The 19941-nt window shown below is 45.6% G+C and overlaps 2 protein-coding genes across 2 annotated transcripts in view; one reads left to right on the top strand and one right to left on the bottom strand.

The window, feature by feature from the left end:
* The window catches only part of CORO7 (coronin 7), an 83152-nt gene that overhangs the window by 26211 nt on the left and 37000 nt on the right, over positions 1 to 19941 (bottom strand). The window lies entirely within an intron of this gene.
* On the top strand, positions 3239 to 19043 carry VASN (vasorin). Its single transcript, XM_075284088.1, has 2 exons — positions 3239 to 3491; positions 16491 to 19043. Exon 2 carries the CDS (start codon positions 16501 to 16503, stop codon positions 18466 to 18468), a length of 1968 nt encoding a protein of 655 aa, XP_075140189.1. The 5' UTR covers positions 3239 to 3491; positions 16491 to 16500; the 3' UTR covers positions 18469 to 19043.

Here is a 19941-nt window from a genome sequence, read left to right as displayed (position 1 = left end):
TCCCATAGTGCTTTACATTATTATATTAATTCCATGGTGCTTTACATTATTATATTAATCCCATAGTGCTTTACATTATTATATTAATCCCATGGTTCTGTACATTATTTTATTAATCCCATAGTGCTGTACATTATTATATTACTCCCATGGTGCTGTACATTAAAATATTAATCCCATGCTGCTCTGTACATTATTATATTACTTCCATGGTGCTGTACATTATTATATTAATCCCATGGTGCTGTACATTAAAATATTAATTCCATGGTGCTGTACATTATTATATTAATCCCATAGTGCTGTACATTATTATATTAATTCCATGGTGCTGTACATTAAAATATTAATCCCATGCTGCTCTGTACATTATTATATTAATTCCATGGTGCTGTACATTATTATATTAGTCCCATGGTGCTCTGTACATTATTATATTAATTCCATGGTGCTGTACATTATTATATTAGTCCCATGGTGCTGTACATTTTTATATTAATTCCATGGTGCTTTACATTATTATATTCATTCCATGGTGCTTTACATTATTAGATTAATTCCATGGTGCTTTACATTTGGGGGTTACATACAATACACAGAATATACAGGTAGATATAATACTAACAATGGCTGACTGGCACAGTGGGGTAGAGGGCCCTGCCCGCGAGGGCTTACAGTCTATGGGGGAAGGGGGGGAGAGACAGAAGGAGAGGGGGAGACTGTACAGATGGCGGTGCGGTGATAGTGTTATTGGGGGGTGTAGGCCTTCCTGAATAGGGGAGTCTTCAGGGCCTTCTTGAAGCCTGTGATTGTGGGGGTCAGTCTTATGTGTCGTGGTAAGGAGTTCCAGAGTATGGGGGATGCACGGGAGAAATCTTGGAGACAGTTGTGTGAGGAGCGGATGAGAGCAGAGCGGAGTAGGAGGTCGTTGGAGGATCTGAGGTTACGTGTGGGCAGGTAGTGGGAGATGAGGTCAGAGATATATGGAGGGGACAGGTGAGGTCAGAGATATATGGAGGGGACAGGTGAGGTCAGAGATATATGGAGGGGACAGGTGAGGTCAGAGATATATGGAGGGGACAGGTGAGGTCAGAGATATATGGAGGGGACAGGTTGTGGATGGCTTTGTATGTTAGCGTTAGTAGCTTGAACTCAATTCGCTGGGCTATAGGTAGCCAGTGGAGGGACTGGCAGAGGGGAGCAGCCGATGAGGATCGGGGGGTGAGGTGAATTAAGCAAGCGGCGCAGTTGAAGGTGGACTGGAGGGGGGCGAGGGTGTTTGCTGGGAGTCCATGCAGAAGGGTGTTGCAGTAATCTAAGCGGGAGATTATGAGGGCCTGGACGAGCATCTTGGTAGTTTCCTGGGTGAGGAAGGGGCGAATTCGGTGGATGTTCTTGAGTTGGAGGCGGCAGGAAGTGTTGAGGGTTTGAACGTGTGACTTGAAGGATAGGTCGCAGTCCAGGGTTACCCCAAGGCATCGGGCCTGTGAGATAGGGGTAAGTGGGGTTCCATTGACTTTGATAGATGGGTCGCTTGGAGGGGCCATATTGGGTGGGGCAAAGATGATGAACTCTGTTTTCTCCATGTTGAGTTTGAGAAAGCGGGAGGAGAGACCATAAAATATGATAAAGTTCACAAAAAAAATCCCAAAAATCTGCCGAGAAATGAAAACCCAGTGAAGTATGGTCAGGCGTTCAGACTAAAGTAGAAAAACAGGTACTTTTATAGGTTCATCCAAGTCTGCCAGCGATTTAAGGCCGCGTCAATACTTCAGGTGATATATTAACAAAATTCCATGAAATTCTGTGGATTTCTGCCAAACCTACTGGAAAATGATTTGACGGAAGCTCAGAGAGGAAATCTGCAAATTCACTTTAGTAGACGGACTGCGGGATATTTATTCTCTATTCTAAGCAGATGGAAATCTCAAGACAAAGTGACTCATTATATCCATCTATTCCTTGTCAGACGTGTTCTGCCGCACTTGTCTCCTCCAGGTCTCGAGTGTTCTGTGCACTATGTATGACATGGATCGGCAGACAGGGATCTAAAGGGGTTTTCCAGGATAGAAATATTTTAATATATCATCAATATGAGATCTGTGAGGGTCTGACATTCAGCACCCCTACTGACCAGAGAATGGAGCAGGAAGCAGACAGCACTGTTCTGTGTCTAGTGGCCAAACGGAGTCACTGCAGTTTAGCTCTTATAAAAGGGAAGGAGAACTGCAGACTCTGCAATACCCTGTTATAGCCACTACACAGAGAACGGCGCTGTCTGCTTCCTGCTCCAATTCTCTGCTGAGTATCGACCAACAGAAATCTGATCTTGTTGTCCTATCCTTAGGATAAGCCCTAAATATTTTTGGCCCTCTTAACAGCGTCTATAGGGCAGTCTCATGGCTACCACGCATGGCCAAGAACCATCCACTTTCAGTAGTCAATGGCTACTCAAGAGTCCACCTTCGATGTCGGAAAAAATCACGGACCTCATTATAGCCAATGGGATCCCTCCCACTGTTGTCCATTTACAACGGACCAGAAACACGGACACAACGAGGCAGATGTGAATCTAAGCACTTCAGACTGATACATTGTAACAAATTATCAGCAGAGTTCTCTATGTCTTGGTGGATCACAGACTGGATTCAACAGTAGAAAACCCTCAGCTGTGACAAATTTTAGAACAGGTTGGGTTTTTTAATGTAATTTTTTACGAATTTAGCAGATTTTTATTGGTTGTCTTACGATCCCGCTCATTTTTAGCTACATGATCAGGATATTTATGTCTAATTTATTACATTTTGGGTCTGGAGAGTAGGAAAATAACTGGGAAGGGCGCTCAGATTAGAGTTTGCAGGTCGCTAGTTAAAGTTCATCTCCTGTGTGATAGTTCTAGATAAGATAAAACTATCCAGGTATTGACAATGAAGCAATGTCTAGGTCTCCCCTGCAGCCTGGCGCGTGGAGGTCGCACTGTGCAAACTGCAGAGTTATGGAAAGGTTAGTGATGCAAGATGAGGTTCTGCAGCATCTCTAGGCGGCCAGTGTAAAGGTGGAGGTGGGACGGTCTCGGATTTGGATGGAGAAGGGGGGGGTCATTCAAGCCAATAGTTGGCTCAGGAGGCAGCGGAGGGAAGCCTTAGTCCTGCCTCTGTCCTGGGAACGCCTTCCCTGCCCCAGGCAAATAGCATAGGAATAGCTAAACTATCACTAACACAGCCAGAAAGAGTAAAGAGGCTGGAGGAAAGAAAAAAAAAACAAAAGGGGCAGGAGAGAGAAAAAAAAAGGAAAGATAGAGACGAAGAAAAAGAAGAAAAAGTCTGAAGGAGGAAAAAAAAAAAAAAAAGAAGTCTAAGAAGACAAAGAAGAGTTGTACCGAGGTGATAGGAGCCGAGAGCCAACGGCAGCAAGGAGGAAAAACTTACAGAACTTTACTCATCTGGATGTCATTTGGTTGCCTGGAGTCGCTCGCCGTCCTGGGACGCACGGTAAAGCTCAACGCTCATTTGCCTTTAACTATATACTGACTAGTATTGTACTATATGTATATACAGTGAGTATAGAGCCCTATATACACTGTCTGTACATATATACACCCTGTGCGGAGTAAACGGAGGGGGAAGGGGTGATGAATAAATGCAAGATGCAGACGCGACGTTCATGTTCATTTTATCCCTTTAACCCTGTACTGACTATTTTACTACATGTATATACAGTTTGTATACGGCTATGTACATATATACACAGGTTATGGAGAAAAAGGAGGGAGGGGGTGTGATAAGTAAACGCAAGATATAGATGTAACGCACGCTAAACTGTCAATGCTCTTTATCCCTTCATATCTATCTATCTATCTATCTATCTATCTATCTATCTATCTATCTATCTATATCTGGGATAGAGTGTATATAATATATCTATCTATATATATATATATATATATATATATATATATCTAGTGTAGAGTAAATAGAGGGGTGCTGTGATGACGCAAAATACAGATGTGGCGACTTCATCTGATCTTTGACAATGATCTATGACGTCCACAGATATCCCATGTACAGATATCTGACCCAATTTCTGTCCAATCAGACCAAAGTTCATCTAAATTGGCGGCCAATTGATCTGATCGGATGTGCGTAAAAATCTGCAATCGGAATGATAGTAAGGTATGAACAGCATCTAAAGGACAACTTCAATAGATGAGGAAGATGAGAATAGGATCTATCAAAACAAATGATCTGTGCATGTAAATGTCCATCTTCACCAGTTTCATCCTCTGCCAGAAATCTGTGCATATATCCAGCTATCCAATCAGACAACACATTGTATAATACACAGTTGTTCAATCAGATACAATCAGAGGACACATTGTACAATACACAGCTGTGTGATCAGACGATACATTGTATCTAATTAGATAGCTGTGTATTATACAATGTATTGGCTGATTGTATCTGATTAGACAGCTATGTATTATACAATCAGACGACACACTGTATAATACACAGTTGTCCAATCAGATACAACCAGACAACACACTACACAATACACAGCTGAGGAGGAAAGAGATGACAACAATTCTCAGGAGATAGCGACTTTATCCTTAGTAAATGGATGTGCTCTCCTTCGATTGTTCTGCATGCGCATAGTGACGCCGTCATTGTATGGATCAGTTGGGGGGCTCGATTCACGGACCACCCACCTTTACTGATAATAGATTATACCTGGAATCAGCAACCCTTGTGAAACTACAACTCCCAGCATGCTCCATTCACTGGCAAGTATGCATACAACAGCTGGAGTGCTGAAGGTTGCCAGCAGGGGATGTGCCCAATGTCTGTATGGTCCCTGTATAACCGATATTGGTTTTACATAGGACTGCAGGCAACCCCATTGCTGCGACTTGTGCCAAGTGCAGACAATACAAGTGACAAAGTCAGCTCTGCTACATCTATACATACAAGTACACCTCACAAGTCTCCACAATGGCGGTGCGGTGGGACTGTACACAGCAGCACATACCTACACACACCACACAGAGGGTCCTTCTGTCTCCTTCCCACAAACAGCGCAAGCCGGCTGTGCAGAGGAGTCAGCCTGGACGCTGTACAAAGCTCACACATAGCGCACACAGGCCTGGCGCGGCTCACTACTGCTGCTTTCTATTAGTGCGCACTGCACATCTGTGCCTGGGATCACTACGGGCAGAATTAACCCAATCAATGCCGGGGTCACGCAAGGCCGTCCAGGTGTGCAGAGGTCGTCGTGGCTTTAAGAGGAACACATTTGGCTTACGATACAAAAGAATGGAGAATTAAGACATTTGCAATACTGTGATGGCTACGTCCTCTTAAAGGGAGACTGAACCCAATGTCACCGCTATAGTCGGTCACACGTCTACAGATGTAGCAGAGTTCACCCAAACGTTAGCCGTGATGTCTTCTTTTTGTGTTAGGTGTTAATTAAAGGGGTACTATGAGGTTTGTACGTAAAGTTTATTGAAAAGAAAATGGCCAATGTGTTGAAGGTGTTGCACTCAGAATTAGGGCAGTTCTTATGTCCAGTATGTGTATACAGGTATACAGAGCTCTATGGACGGGCGCCATGTCCGGGCATCATGGACAACCGATATCACCCGTCTTCTGTCACATATATCCCACACACCTTATCCCTCAGGCAGCCGTATCCCTTCAGGGTATATCTTATTTACAATATTCCCATGACACCTCAGATAACCTCCGCCGACCCCCTCTTTACTGGACTGGTCAGGGTCAGCCGGGGCCCACCATTACCGGCCTCTGACTAGGACCATGACCACCTGCAAAGACTGCTGACAAAATATACATGTAGGTGGAACTCCCCTTTAAGTATACAAAAACATTTTCATGCCGGAGTATACAGATCCCATATCATGACTAGTATATAGATCACGGGGTGTAATTTAAGAGTCGCTGCTCCCAGGCCCAGGAGTCTTAGGGGCCCCTTAGGAGGCCAATTTAAGGAGATATAAACAATACATTATGTTTGGGGGCCGGTTACAGATTTTCCTGGGGGCCCCGAAGCTTTAAGTTAGGCCTCTGCCCATATCCTATTCCAACTTCTTTTTTAACCACAGGCCATATGGATCGCTGACGATAAGACAAACTGTAAATGTATCCAAATTGATGTAATTGCCCATTACAACCAATCAAATTGCTTCGTTCCTGTTCCAAAAATCTGCTCAGAAATGAGAGCTGTAATCTGATTGGTAGCAATGGGCGACTACTTATCTTCTGGAGCTCTGGCCAACGTTTAGTTTGCACCTTCCCCCTCTGTAAAAGGGTCTCAAAAACAGAATCCAATCCCAATTGGTATCCAGTAGACATTGCATTGTATATACACCCCATACACTAGCGATGGAGAACCCCTTTAAGCACAGCTGGACAAATCCAATGGGCCAAAGCGAGAGATTTGTAACTTTTTGGATTACTTTCTATTGACGTCTATGGAAACTTATTGTCAGCAAATTGGCTCCAGGACCATTTTTTTGGCTCCTAAAGTGCTTTCGACGGGTTTTGTAGCTCATTATAGGGACGACTGTCATAAACTGCCCCTACAACAAATGGGAACAATTTTGACAGAGGAAAAAGTTTCCAATTAAGAAAATTTAATGTCACATTCTCCATAATAGGATACGTTGTAAGAGGATAATGGACTGCAGGCCGGGACCATGAAGTAGATGCGGGCTCTAGTTAGGTCATGGAGGAGTATACGGAGGTTGTCTGGTAGTTGTAGTACTTGAAGAGGAACTAAATCCAAGCGACACCCAGGATTAGTCAGAGGCTATGGCAGGTGATGGTGACGGGTCAGGCGGTTACACACGTAATGCACAGACGCTGACTGGGCATCACTTGTGTCATCATATATATGAGGCAGAGCTGGACGGGCGCAGCCTGATATACTGTATACAGAAGCCTGCACAATGGGGTTCACATAAACAGGCTGAGGGCCACTATCGGGGGTCACACATTCAGCGAGTAGTAGGGTCAAGGCCGGGAAGTCAACGTAATCTCCAGCATCACGCAATCCAATAGCTGAGTAAGGGGTCAGACCCTGGAACTCTTCTCTCCCCCGGGACCCCAGAGTTTATTTTTATGTGGGGTGGGTGTAATCATAGAGCTGCCAGGGCTGAGCTTCATCCCAGTCTCTGCGGCTGAACCGCGGGGAGTGGATGTAATTAAGGCCTGGGTGTGGCAGGAGGGCTATGAAGTGTTGCCCAGAATAGTGAGGGTCGGAGCCCCCCCTAAATAGGATTGTATATATAGAAATACATAGGCGGTAAACTGTACCCCACAAGCTGCACCAATGCCTTCCGTAACTTCCGCCTTACTGGAATACTACACATCTTGTAGAACTACAATGCCCATCATGCCCTGACCAGAAGTCTGGGAGTTGTAGTTCCCCAGGCCATCCAAAAATATCGTTCAGTTCATTTTACTAAATGATTTTCCCTCTTGTGTGAATGTCGTTAGTCATTTTCTAGTTCTATCAACTGTGGGTCAACCAATAGCTATGAAAGCTTGACAAGTTATCACACAACTTTCTCAGACTCCTGAGTGGTAAATCTACTCAACCCCATCACTTATATCAATCTATAAGGAAGCACACAAGTCATATGGGACTGTGAAAAAGTTGGGCGACAACATGTGGCGGACATGATGGTTATCACTAGTGTTAAGCGAATAGTATTCGTTGAATACCTCGCCGGCCTAGGAATGTGTGTAATCGGCCGAGCACCAAGGGGTTAAACACTTTGAAGATTCAATGCGTTTAACCCCTTGGTGTCCGGGCCGATTATACGCATTCCTAGGCCGGCGAGGTATTCGATGAATACTATTCGCTCGACGTTAGCTTTCACCCAACTTTCCAAGAAAAAGAACAGAACGGTCATACCAAAGGGGGTCTATTTTAGAGGCAAATTCTCTTTAAATATCATACCCCCTCCTCTTTGGCCTACCTACACCCCCCTGGCAGAATACCCTATGGTCTACAGCTGTAGAACAACAAGCACCAGCAGGCCAGGATACAAAATGTATCTCCCCAGCTGCTCCCAATCTGCGGTTGCCCCATACAAGTACCTCCATGCCCAACCGAGTTGACATGCTGGCACTTCGATAGCTCCGCAGCGCTACACGTAGCCGAGCCCAGATTATATCATCCCGTTTCATTACAGAGACTTGGAGATGAATATTTATACCTCAGCCTGGAAACTTTTCGACGACTACATTTTTCATTAAGTGCTTCCTCACACCCTGCAGTTTATCCTGGCACGGTTCCGGCTGTACTTTCATGAGCGGCTTAATGCATGTGACAGTTTCTGCCAAATATCTCTCGTCTTCAAACACAAGATGAAGCAAACATGGCTACACATTTGTAAGTGGTTATTCAGACCCTGCAGCAACTCCCTGTGGTGTTTGGAAAAGGAGTTTACCTCTATTGTCTCCATAGACATAAGGAGCAGCTAGAATTCACGTATACCGCTGCGGGACTAACCCGAGCCAGAGCCAGAGCAAGCTTCTCCCATATAGGTTCCTGCTCACACTGTTAGCAAGGTGTCCAGTGTGTCCCCTCCTTTCTGCTTAAAATATGCAGAAACTGGGCGGACGCCATTATAGTCTATGGGGCACGTGGGTTTCCGCTTTCTGAGCGGATACGGGTTCCGTTTTTCAGGTCCCAAGCAGAAAAATGAACGCAAGTGTGAACCTAGCAGAAGCGGAAAGCGTGCCAGAAACGTGAACAGACTTAAACACGCTGGCTCAGTGATTAGCACTAGAATCTTGCAGCGCTGGAGTCCTGGGTTCGAAACCCGCCAGGAACAACATCTGCAAGGAGTTTGTATGTTCTCCTACAAGGACAAAAAAAAAACAAAAAACATGTACACGGCTCGTCACAGTGAGGGCAGGATCACACCTGCACCTGGTCTCCGTTTTAGGCAATCCTGGCAGTTTCCATCTTCTGCTCCGAGGAACTAGACAGGGGACGGAAACCTGGAAGCCAGTTTTCAAACCCATTCACTTGAATGGGTTTGCAAAGTGACCGCCCGTGAGCGGTTTGTGTCTGTCCACGGTGAAACCGTTCTTTTTTTAACCGGACACAGTCCTACATTTCCAACTTTGTGTTTGGTTAAAAAAAAATGGTTTCGCCACGGACAGACACAAAACGCTCACGGGCGGTCACTTTGCAAACCCATTCAAGTGAATGGGTTTGAAAACTGGCTGCCAGGTTTCCGTCCCCTGTCCAGTTTCTTGGGGCAGAGGATGGAAACCGTCAGGATTGCCTAAAGTGGACACGGGCGCAGATGTGAACCTGCCCTTACAGAGCAGATATTAGAGTCGTATCCTGTAACGTGCGGCGTATCTGTGGTCCGGCTAACCTGCGGCGAGGGCGCAACATGAGGCTGTACCAGTATTCACGCGGCTATGACAGATATTTTGGCGGTCCATGTGCTCTAGTTTTACCCCTTTTCTCGGATCCCTCCTTACACCGCGATGTATAAGGGATCAGTGAATGTTTCATGGCTATTCTGACCAGCATCTGTGTGAATCCAGCCTGAGACCGACCCCTTGCTAGGGAAGTTTTGCATGACAACCCTATATATCCTTAGCTCAAAGTTAGGGAAAGCACCGTTCCTTAAATAGGGGGTACTTGAGATGTTTTGGTCTAAGGCATACATAGACGCGCCTTACGTCCACATGACATAGACTTTAACCTCGTGACTGACATTTATCAATCCTATTTGGCACGTCAGGGGTTACACAACAAGGCCGCACTAGAGAAGCATGGCTGCCGTAACACATTTCAGGCTGTCTGGACGCCCCAGTCGCATCCTAAAGAACACGGCTTCTTAAAGATATAATATCTTAAGCTGCTGTGACTTTACAGCCAAAACATACAGGTAATAATGGAGCCCGACCTGTCTGTACATCGGCTGACAATGGGGCAACGCAATGCAGAGGTAGCTACGGAGTGGGAGGCTGGAACGCATCCCACCGCTCACAATACCTATTGTATGGCAAAGGCTTTGGAAATCACACATTGTAATTACACATATTCAGCCCGGGGATATAATAGGTACCGTAAATACATCCATGGTTATTGGGGAGGAATTCTGAACACGCAATGCTCTGCAGACATACAAGTTCATGCAGAAGAAGACAGGTCTATGTGAACTGTGGTCTGCAGGGTGTAAGCATCCAGTATAGGCCTCTGTGCACACCTCTGTTGGGGTTATGGAATCGAAACGTATAGCTCTGCCTTATGATAGAATGGTGCAAAGCAACTCCTTGTGTCTCAGTGATATCACTGCTATCGAGCTAGATCTGTTTCTGGGAAAGCTGGGTGACCAGGAGTATGGCAGTGACTTCAGGGGTTTTTGTGCAGGAGGAGATCGCAGAGATATGAGGCGTTAGTTTCCACCATCTCTCGTTCTGGAAAGCACCGCGTTAAACGTTAACAATGTGTAATACTTGGCCGCGATACACATGCGGGGTCACTGCGCTATGTCATACAGAGCAGCGATGTGCTATATAGAGAGCAGGGCCCCGCTGCTTGGCGCACTCATCTGCAGGCATGATGCTCTGCAGACTTCACAGCTAAGAACCTGCCAATGAGAAAAGGAAGCTTAATGGCCGTCCACAATGTCACTGGCCTAACGTTTGTTTTTCCTACCACTCACAAGTGTTCCCGGGATCACTGACCCCTATACTTTTAGCATATTAACCCCTAACCGCCCAGTGGTTTCCAGCCCCCATGTTGATTCTATGGCTAAGATTCCTAAAATATTTAATGGTTATAAAAAAAACCCAGAACATTCACTTCGGTTATTTGCCTCATAAAACTGAGCGAGCCAACGCCACATTCCCTTATATACGGCAGCGATGGCCTCTCAGTACAGATGTGCATGGAAGGTATAGAGCGGCGGTCTTAAAGGGACAGCGCAGACACTCAGTGCAGGGAACAGGTGTGACTTTGTGAATTAGATGGACGTCCTGACTCCAGACCAGAAGGCCCCTCATGTCCTGACCTGTCTCCCGTCCTAATGCAGATTTCCATTAGCACCCAAGGGCAGGAGAAATGTCTAAGCTGGCATGTCTAAGGCTTCACTCCATAATTACTAAGGGGCTATGTGATGGAAGGCGAGCCCCCGGGCGGACGGCATACATACCACATACATGGTAAAGCCGTTCATATTATCACTGTACCCTATAGGAAGCCTATAGGTAATGGTCACTAATACCCATAACTAATAAGGTTTAGGTTGGCTGGGGATATCCAGCTACTGCCCATAATCCTACTTACCTAGGTACCACCTTCCTGCCATACCTCACTGGGGGCATCTTAACGAAGGACCAGCCATGCCCAAAATTGGCCATTGCCTTGAGAAGAGTCAAGGGATTGCATAGCCTTTAAAACTGGAAGTGTCCAATGGGAGGGGTTTGCTCTACCCCCACCAAAAGGGGCATTGGAGGCAATTTAGGAAGTGCAATGTTGGCAAAGATGATGGATTTTCATCTTTATCTAATCTTATCCACTATGTTATGTTAGGTTCACACTAGCATTGGGGGTGTCCATTGTTCTGGTCTGTCGGAGAACCAGAACAACGGACAAGCTTAATGGTAAAACAGCAGACACGAACAGAGCTGGACAGACCCCATTGACCACGATGGGATCCATTGGATGTCCATTCTTTTTAACTGAAAATGTTGGATGTGTTCCGTCCGTAAGAGTCCGCATGAGGACCCCTATGAACGGAACACAAGCGCAACTGCAAGCACTCTGCAGTTCAAGCGCACAGGCCCCATAGACTATAATGGGGTCCGTGTACTTGTCGCGTACTGCCCGCACGAATCGTTCTTGCAGGCAGTACGCGGCAACCACACGGACCACATTATAGTCCATGGGGCCCGTGTGCTACAACTGCACAGTGCTTGTGTTCTGTCCATGCAGACTCTTACGGATGTAACCAAGCCTTACTATGTAATGGGTTTCCAAAAACACCACCATGGCTGCCTATGGGCCGAGGCTGGTACTGCATCTCATTTCCATTCAAGTAAATGGAACCCAGCTGCAATACCAGACACATACTTTGGGCAGAAGGGGGCTGTTTTGTGGGAGAAAAGCAGGTCCTTTATCCTGATGACAGGTTCCCTTTATAACATGGAAGCATAGGAGCTTTGGCCATAGAGTGCCGACTCTTGACTAACCAATATGGAACCTACTGGATTATCCACAGTCCTTATTATAGCATGGTACATCCCGCTAAAGTTATCATATATCACTCACATACAAAACATTAGTCCGAACACTCAATTGTCAGCACAAATTTCACGTTTAGGGCGTTTACTGTGTCTGTTGTCCTAAATCCTCCCCGGGTATAAAACCGAGAGGTAATGCTGTAAAACCACTAAGAAGGATGACTAAGTGCTGGAGTGTTCATGACACCCTGCACAGCCGCCCCGCCGCTCGTATTCTCCTAATATAATTTCTAATTAAAGATGTTTTTATTACGTTTCATATTACTCAGTCATAGTTTCTGTGCACAGTATTGCGTAGTGTGAAGGCTGGCTTATAATGTCTACTATTAGTCCTTATTGAATATGGATAGTCCCTTTAAGAAACCCCGATGATGCCGGTGATTGATACAGGGCTCTGCTTTTTGTCCTACTACCTTAAGTAGCCCATAGATTAGATGTGTGTTAGTCGCAGCACCAACATTCATGGTCTTGGCTCACCATGATGATTTTCTTCCTTTGGCACCCATAAGGACTATAGACTATGCTAGTTCCATCCATTCCATTGCGAGATATAATAATATATGATGTGCAATATATTGGTGGCATCCACCGAAAATTTGTAAAGGTGCATCCGACTTTCCCCATCCCCAGCAGAAGTCAGAGAAAATAAGGAGCCAACACGATCAATCCTTTTGTTTAACCCCATTATAATAAACATATTTGCTGGGTGGATCCTGTAGGTTTAGGGGGGCACAAAGCACTTGTCCAAACAAGCTTTCAAAATTTTGTCAAAGGGAACAACTTAGAGGTCACTGCCCACTATTGTTAAAAGGGGATTAGTCTTGTTTTTTTTATAAGTGATGGCGGAGAGCCATGTAAATAAGATTAGGCTAGGTAAATAAAATGAACAAGATCCTGCTAGGTTTCCCAGTGTAGTACGAGGACTTTTTGGTTACTCTGAAAGTGCCCCTGTACCAAAACCATACACTGATGGGTGCAAATGATAGCGTTTATATGAAACGCAACGTGCACGGAGCCGAGGCTGCCCGACTCATGCCAACTTCAATACCCAATCCTTTTACTTTCGGTGAATATATAAAGTAGCAGAGTTACCCCGAATTTCTGGTCCGACTCCAGAAGACGACGATGACTTTTCGTTGTCTTCTGTAACCAATTGCAGACGTTCAGATTGATCCGACATCTGTATAAGCCCCTGAGATGTTTGCAGCGACTGACTCCCCTCTGCCCATGCACTGAGCATATGTATAGGGGATCCCTAAAGGAACCTGAATTCTATTGTAATGTCAGTATTTGACGCCACTCCTGTGACCGGGGCCATTACCAGCACTTGGCGGCCTCAGGAAGCTGATGTGATGTATTGTGACGGATACAAGACTTACAGCAGGTCTCCTTTTAACTTGATCTTGAACAAAGAACTCAAATGCCCCATCTTTAAACACCGTGAAAAAAAAAAAAGTTATCAGGGTATTTTGTGTGTAACATTTAGTCCTGACAAGATGACACCCCCCCACCCCAGGTCTCAGCAGACACACAAGCGTTGCCCCCCACCCCCTTGGACAGCAATTACCGACATGCCCCTCCTCTCCCCCACCATCTGTAACATCTCCTCTCCTATTCTTCTTTATATTCTGGTCTATTCCCTTCTCTCACCTCTGTCTCCCCCTTCTCACAGCTGCACATTCCTCAGAATATTACCTGCCTCCTACTGACCCCTTCTTAACTCTGTCAGTGCAGGCGCAGATATCCAGACACTATCTCTCCCCATCTGAGATGTATTCATGCGGCGGAGGGGAACTCTGCCACCATGTGCGGATATAAAATACAATGTCCATATAGTGTTCCGCAAAGGGATTTACAGGATCACAGATCTCATGAATTTTCGGATGAGTACTTTATGTGATTGGGGGGCGTGAGGGCGCAGCTGAGGCCGTGCAGCAGAGGTTTTATAAATGTACAGATGGAGCAGACCTTAGTTTTGTGGAAAGTAGATGTTATAAGATTGTATATTGCGGCAGGACTACCAATGTAATTCTTCCCCCGCTTTCCATAGACAGTTCTTTAGCTCACATAATAATGTCATATACTACCAGGACAATACAGTTGGATTCACACTGTATTTTTTTTTTTGAGTTCTTTTTAGCAGATTTTCATGTGTTTTGTGCTACAAAACCTGCTACAAAAAAATACTTCAATCCACAGTGACCAACGCTTATGTTTTTTAGGGTCCTGCCCTATCTCGCCACGGTTTCAGCATCAAAATTTCCATTGCTACCACGATGCGTGACATGACGCTGATCACCGTTAACGCCATCTGAAAAGGCTGATCAGCACATGAAAGCCAGATGGGAACGATGGCAGAAAGCACCACAGATTTTCTGCCGTGGTTTCCGTGGACAAAATACTTGTCGGATTTTTCTGATTTGCAAAAGTCGCAGTGTGAACCCAATATATATATATATATATATTTTGGGGGGTTGAAGTGGAAGCCTATGGGCAACAGTGACACCCATTGGTGGTATACTTTGTGAATGTATCTCCATACACGGCACGGTGCATGCCCCCTTAGGGTCCATTCACACGGAGTAACATGCCGCGTGATCTGGCACGTATACGGCGTGTGAGACTTTGAGCGCCGTAAAAGCTCCCATTGATTTCAATGGGAGCCTGGCTCGTATATGCCGCGTTAGTTTGCGGCCACTCAAAGTCTCACACGCCGTATACGTGCCAGATCACGCGGCACGTTACTCCGTGTGAATGGACCCTTATACAGCTCCCATAATGCTACCCTATAGTGCCCATATCATAAGTTTAATACCCCTTTTGTTGGTTCCCAAAATACCCATCCCGAGTCCTATCTGTTGGACGTAGTTTGTCAGATGCAGCAGAGCTGAGAACACTCATTTTAAGACTAAGAATAAACCCACTTTATTAGAAATGTGGAATGACGCAGACAATAAGGTCCATATGGCCGCCATCACGGGGTTGTAGACCGCTCTCGTCTGACAGCTGTATATTTAGTACCAGAACACCATTCCCATCATCATGGGGATACAGATTCAGCACTGCTACATATATATTTGTGAACAGCAGAGTAGATTTTGCCTACACAACACAACACAAGTCTTGCAAAAATTCTGCCGACGATCACAACCAGATTGATAGAATTGTTTTCATGTCTACGGCCACTTACGAGCACTTAGCAGGGCCACACTGTAGTCTTTACAGGAGTAAAAATAAATCACACAGTGTAAACAGGAGCCAAGATAAGGGTGATAAGTGGTGACTGAGGACTGGGGTGTGAGCTGGATGTACATGACACCTCGGACAGAGATGATCATTGACTTGAGCCTGTATCTAGAAAGGGTCCTGTGCGAGGTTGTGCGGCCTAGGACACAGTCCTTTTATCTACATGATGTCTTACAAGTGACAGATAAGGAAGGGGGGTCTGCATACCGCTAGGGGCTCTGTTTATACACATGGGGCATGGCCTGACAGGCACAAGCCTTTCTTGTGCAGGAGTTGAAAGTTCATGTAACCTAAATGATAGGGGTGCAAATACCAGGATATATTATTAACAGATTGACTAGGAGGCAGCGGCGTCCTGTCCGCACAAGCCTCACCGAGATCCCTTTGGATAATTTCATGCTCGCTGGTGGTAACGGTTCAAGTAAGAAATTGGAATCTGCCAATCATTGTAGGAACCTTATAAGATTACATCCCCGAAAATATGCGGCGAATGAAAATGACACTTGGCACCAGCTTGGAGGAAAGAACGTTAACCCTTAAAGAGGAATTGTCCGGGGTAGAAAACCTATTTCTTCTGTTCTTTATCAGGATTTACATAGCTTGTCCAGAATAGAAGATGCAAAGATCATCTCTGGAGGACCTGTCGTGTCCTGAATTATACAGAGAATTCATTGATCTGAATGGACACGGTGCAGTACTTTATTATCCCTGTGGGGGAGCTGCAGGGAAATTGAAAAAGTCTCAATAGAGATTATTGCTGAACACTTTGTGATCTGTTTATCATAAAGGAGCCCTTCTAAAAGAACAGGGAGCCTCTCGAAAGATTTGTAGAAGTCTGATCCTACACGGGTCCCATTGTAGGGTACAGGACAAATAAAGACAAAAAAAAAAAATAGTAATTTTTTTTTACATTTGTTTTATTAATACTTTTTGTTTTCGTTACAGAACCTGCACCATGCATCTCCTGTTGGTATGGACTGTCCTCAGCACGGCATACATCGCCCTTACTGAAGGCTGCCCAGACGGCTGTCAATGCCACCAACCGACGACAGTCTTCTGTTCGAGTCGCAAGAACCCCAGCTTTCCTCGCAGCATACCTCCGACCACGGAGCACTTATACCTCTTTCAGAATGGTATCAGTTCAGTAGAGGAGAGCAGTTTCTCAGGCCTCTTGGACCTGCAGCTCTTAGATCTCTCCCATAACAGGTTGACTAATCTACCTGGAGGAGTCTTCAAAAGGCTGACCAACCTCAGCAACCTGGACCTATCGGCAAACCAAATCACCGAGATCTCTGCAGAAACTTTTCAAGGTCTGAGACGTCTAGAAAGGCTGTACCTCAGCGAGAACCATATTCGCAGCATTCATCCAGAAGCCTTCAGGGGTCTTGAGAATCTACTTGAACTCAAGTTGACCAAAAATCAATTAGTTGTCCCTCCAGCCTTCTCCCTACCTCGTCTCCTGCTCCTGGATCTCAGTTATAATGCTATCCCTGCCATCCATCCTGAAGTCTTCCATGCCAGAAACATCGAGACTTTACGGTTGGCAGGTCTTGGATTGAAAGAGGTTCCCACAGATCTGTTAAATGAGCTGAAGAACCTTCACGAGCTGGACCTGTCTGATAACCAGCTGACTAAGGTGCCTCCAGGTCTAAAAGGATTGACCAAACTCAATCTAGCCGGCAATGTGGCAATTTCCCAACTTCAACCTGATGACTTTTCAGGCCTCAGTGGATTACAAGACTTAGATCTAAGCAGAATGAGTCTTCATACTTTGCCAAAGGGTCTTTTCCAATCCACGCCACGCCTTCGTGGTGTTAGCCTAGCACAAAACCCTTTTAACTGTGTGTGCCTACTAAGCTGGCTGACCGAATGGCTACGAGTCAGTGGAGCTGCTCTGCATCGCTCAGAAGAAACCCGTTGCCACTTCCCTCTCAAAAATTCTGGAAAGATTTTACGCAATTTGCAAACTTCTGACTTTGGATGTCCTATACCAACGACCGTCTTTGTGCCTACAACCTTACCACTTACCACTACAGCTGCACCAACTACACCAACCAGTCCAAGACTAACATATGCACCAACCACTATCATCACCACAACAATTACGCCCGATAACCCAAATGAGGAACCTACTGTACCCATCCAGTTTGATCAGGAATGCCCACCCCAAACTTGCTTGAATGGTGGGTTATGCCGTTTAGATTCCCATGGAGAAGTGGAATGTGAATGTCCACCAGGATTTGATGGCACTTTCTGTGAGATGCTATCAATAACATCAGTAGAGTTTACCGAGCCACCCGAAATACAGCTCAACGTCTTAGAAAGGACTAGCAGTACACTCAAAGTGGATCTTGAAAGTTATAGCCAAGGTAAGAAACATCTATCAGGACTAAGGCTCACGGTGCAAAACCTGTCTGGATCAGACAACCGACCGGATATATACCCACTACCTTCTACACTCCTAGACTATACCGTCAAGGGTCTGAATTCTAACAGCACGTATAGAATTTGCCTTGGGTCGATGGATGATGTTACTGGAGACACCAATCTATGCTCAGAAGTCCAGACTTTGGGAGATTCTCCAACACCTAGCGCCCACTTTACACATTCCAAAGAGGGAAGTCTAACTTTGGTGCTGGTCCCTGCCGTTGTTGCCGGTATCCTTCTTTTAGTGGTCATTATAAGTGCAATCTGCTACACACGAAGACGTAGGGAAAAAGCTCATGCATGTGAAAATGGAGGTCCTCTAGAGCTGGAAGGTGTCAAAACAGGCCTAGATGAGAAAAGTGAGTTGAAAAAATTATCTGAGAGTCCAGCAGGTACCGAAAGAGGTTGGGAGTCAGAAGAACCTCTCATGGACTCCTCTAGAGTAGGGAATAACAATGATACACCAACGGGACGGCTTCCTCACTCTTACTTTTAAGTTGAGGACGGACTCCAAAATGGACTCGTGCACATTCCCAGGTACAATCAGAGGGAAGTTCCACGGTATCCAGACAATGTCTGAGCGTACCGGGAGACCTGCCCAGAAGACAGCAGGGCTGTCTAGATATTGGAGCAGAAGACAAAACAGAAGGGATAAACTGATCCCAGTGGAAGTGACAAGTAGGGTTACTATACTGGAACTGCATGTGAGCAAAATGGACACAGCTTGGTGCTAAAGTTATGGATCATCCAGTATTTGAGGTCAGGGACACATGTTCTTAGCTGGACTCCAAGAAGATCCTGTGCACTGAAAGCTCAGATGAACTTGCACCGGCATACATGGGTTCAGAGGGGCTTCTGACGTCAAGCGGCACTTACCGGACTGGACAGAACACCATTTCTGATGAGAATCTGTTCCGAAATAATGCATGCACCCTATTCCTGTGAGGGTGGTCAATACCTTTTTCAGATAAATGGGACATTAATGTCAAGGAGTGGTTGATGGCGAAGTACAAGGCACCTATTGCTGGACAAAGTGGTGCCGATTGTTAATAATTGACCGCTATGTAATAAATATGGATTCTTTTTATGTAAGCGTCTGGTTTTCTCTCCCCCCCCCCCCCCCCCCCCAGAATGGTTTAGATCCTAACCTGCATTAGATTACGGTCATGTCTGCATTTTACTCAGGTCTCAGACAGTATTTTTGCAGAATCCGCATATATTGTACTGACTTTTTTTTCCGCTTAGGGGTACGTGGCCATTTCTGAGCGCTCTCTATGTCTAATCTTTTGCCAAGGTCTCACTTTTCAATTTTTCCAGCAAGTAAAGTAAGAGGAAAAAGTGAAGTATCTGCTCATCTGCTGAAGCCATTAGAATCAGAGCGCTCCACTGGAAGGCAGTCCGTATGGTAAATGGAGGGGGCCGATACGTGGGCCCACAGGAGAATTAGGAACAGTGTAGCTGACGCCAGCAGGGATAGATTTGTTTTAACAAGGTAGGATCTGGCCTCTATTGATAAATGCGCTCATCCATTATAAGGCAGGGTAGATTATGTAGCATATCCCTGTGTCAGGCCGCTTCCTGTCGGAGACCTGTATATTATCACCGCCATGTGTTCATTTCTGCAGAGTGTAACATTTACCAGATCATGTTAATAGCTTAACTCCAAAGAGTTAGCCCAGGCTCTCCTGAATGAACAGTAAGATCCCGCTGCTGGCGACGTGCACGCAACACCGTGCATCTACATCTGCAGTGCATTGCACCTTTTATTAAAGATGGAAACGTCCCCCTTTTGCATATGGCTCAGGATCTGGTGGTGCACAATGTGGCAGACCCTCTACCTGCAGCTATGTGGCACTGGAAGGAATACTGGAATCAGGAGACTAGTCTAGGTGGGGGGATGGAGGGGTCTGGAAGTCATTATGAAAACTGGGCAGGAGGTCTGCGGCTAATCTGTGGCGAGTGTACATGG

Source organism: Leptodactylus fuscus, chromosome 8 (genome assembly GCF_031893055.1).
Source record: "Leptodactylus fuscus isolate aLepFus1 chromosome 8, aLepFus1.hap2, whole genome shotgun sequence".
Classification (NCBI taxonomy): domain Eukaryota; kingdom Metazoa; phylum Chordata; class Amphibia; order Anura; family Leptodactylidae; genus Leptodactylus; species Leptodactylus fuscus.
The sequence above is the reverse complement of the archived record's forward strand: the minus strand, read 5'-3'. Positions and strand labels throughout refer to the sequence as shown.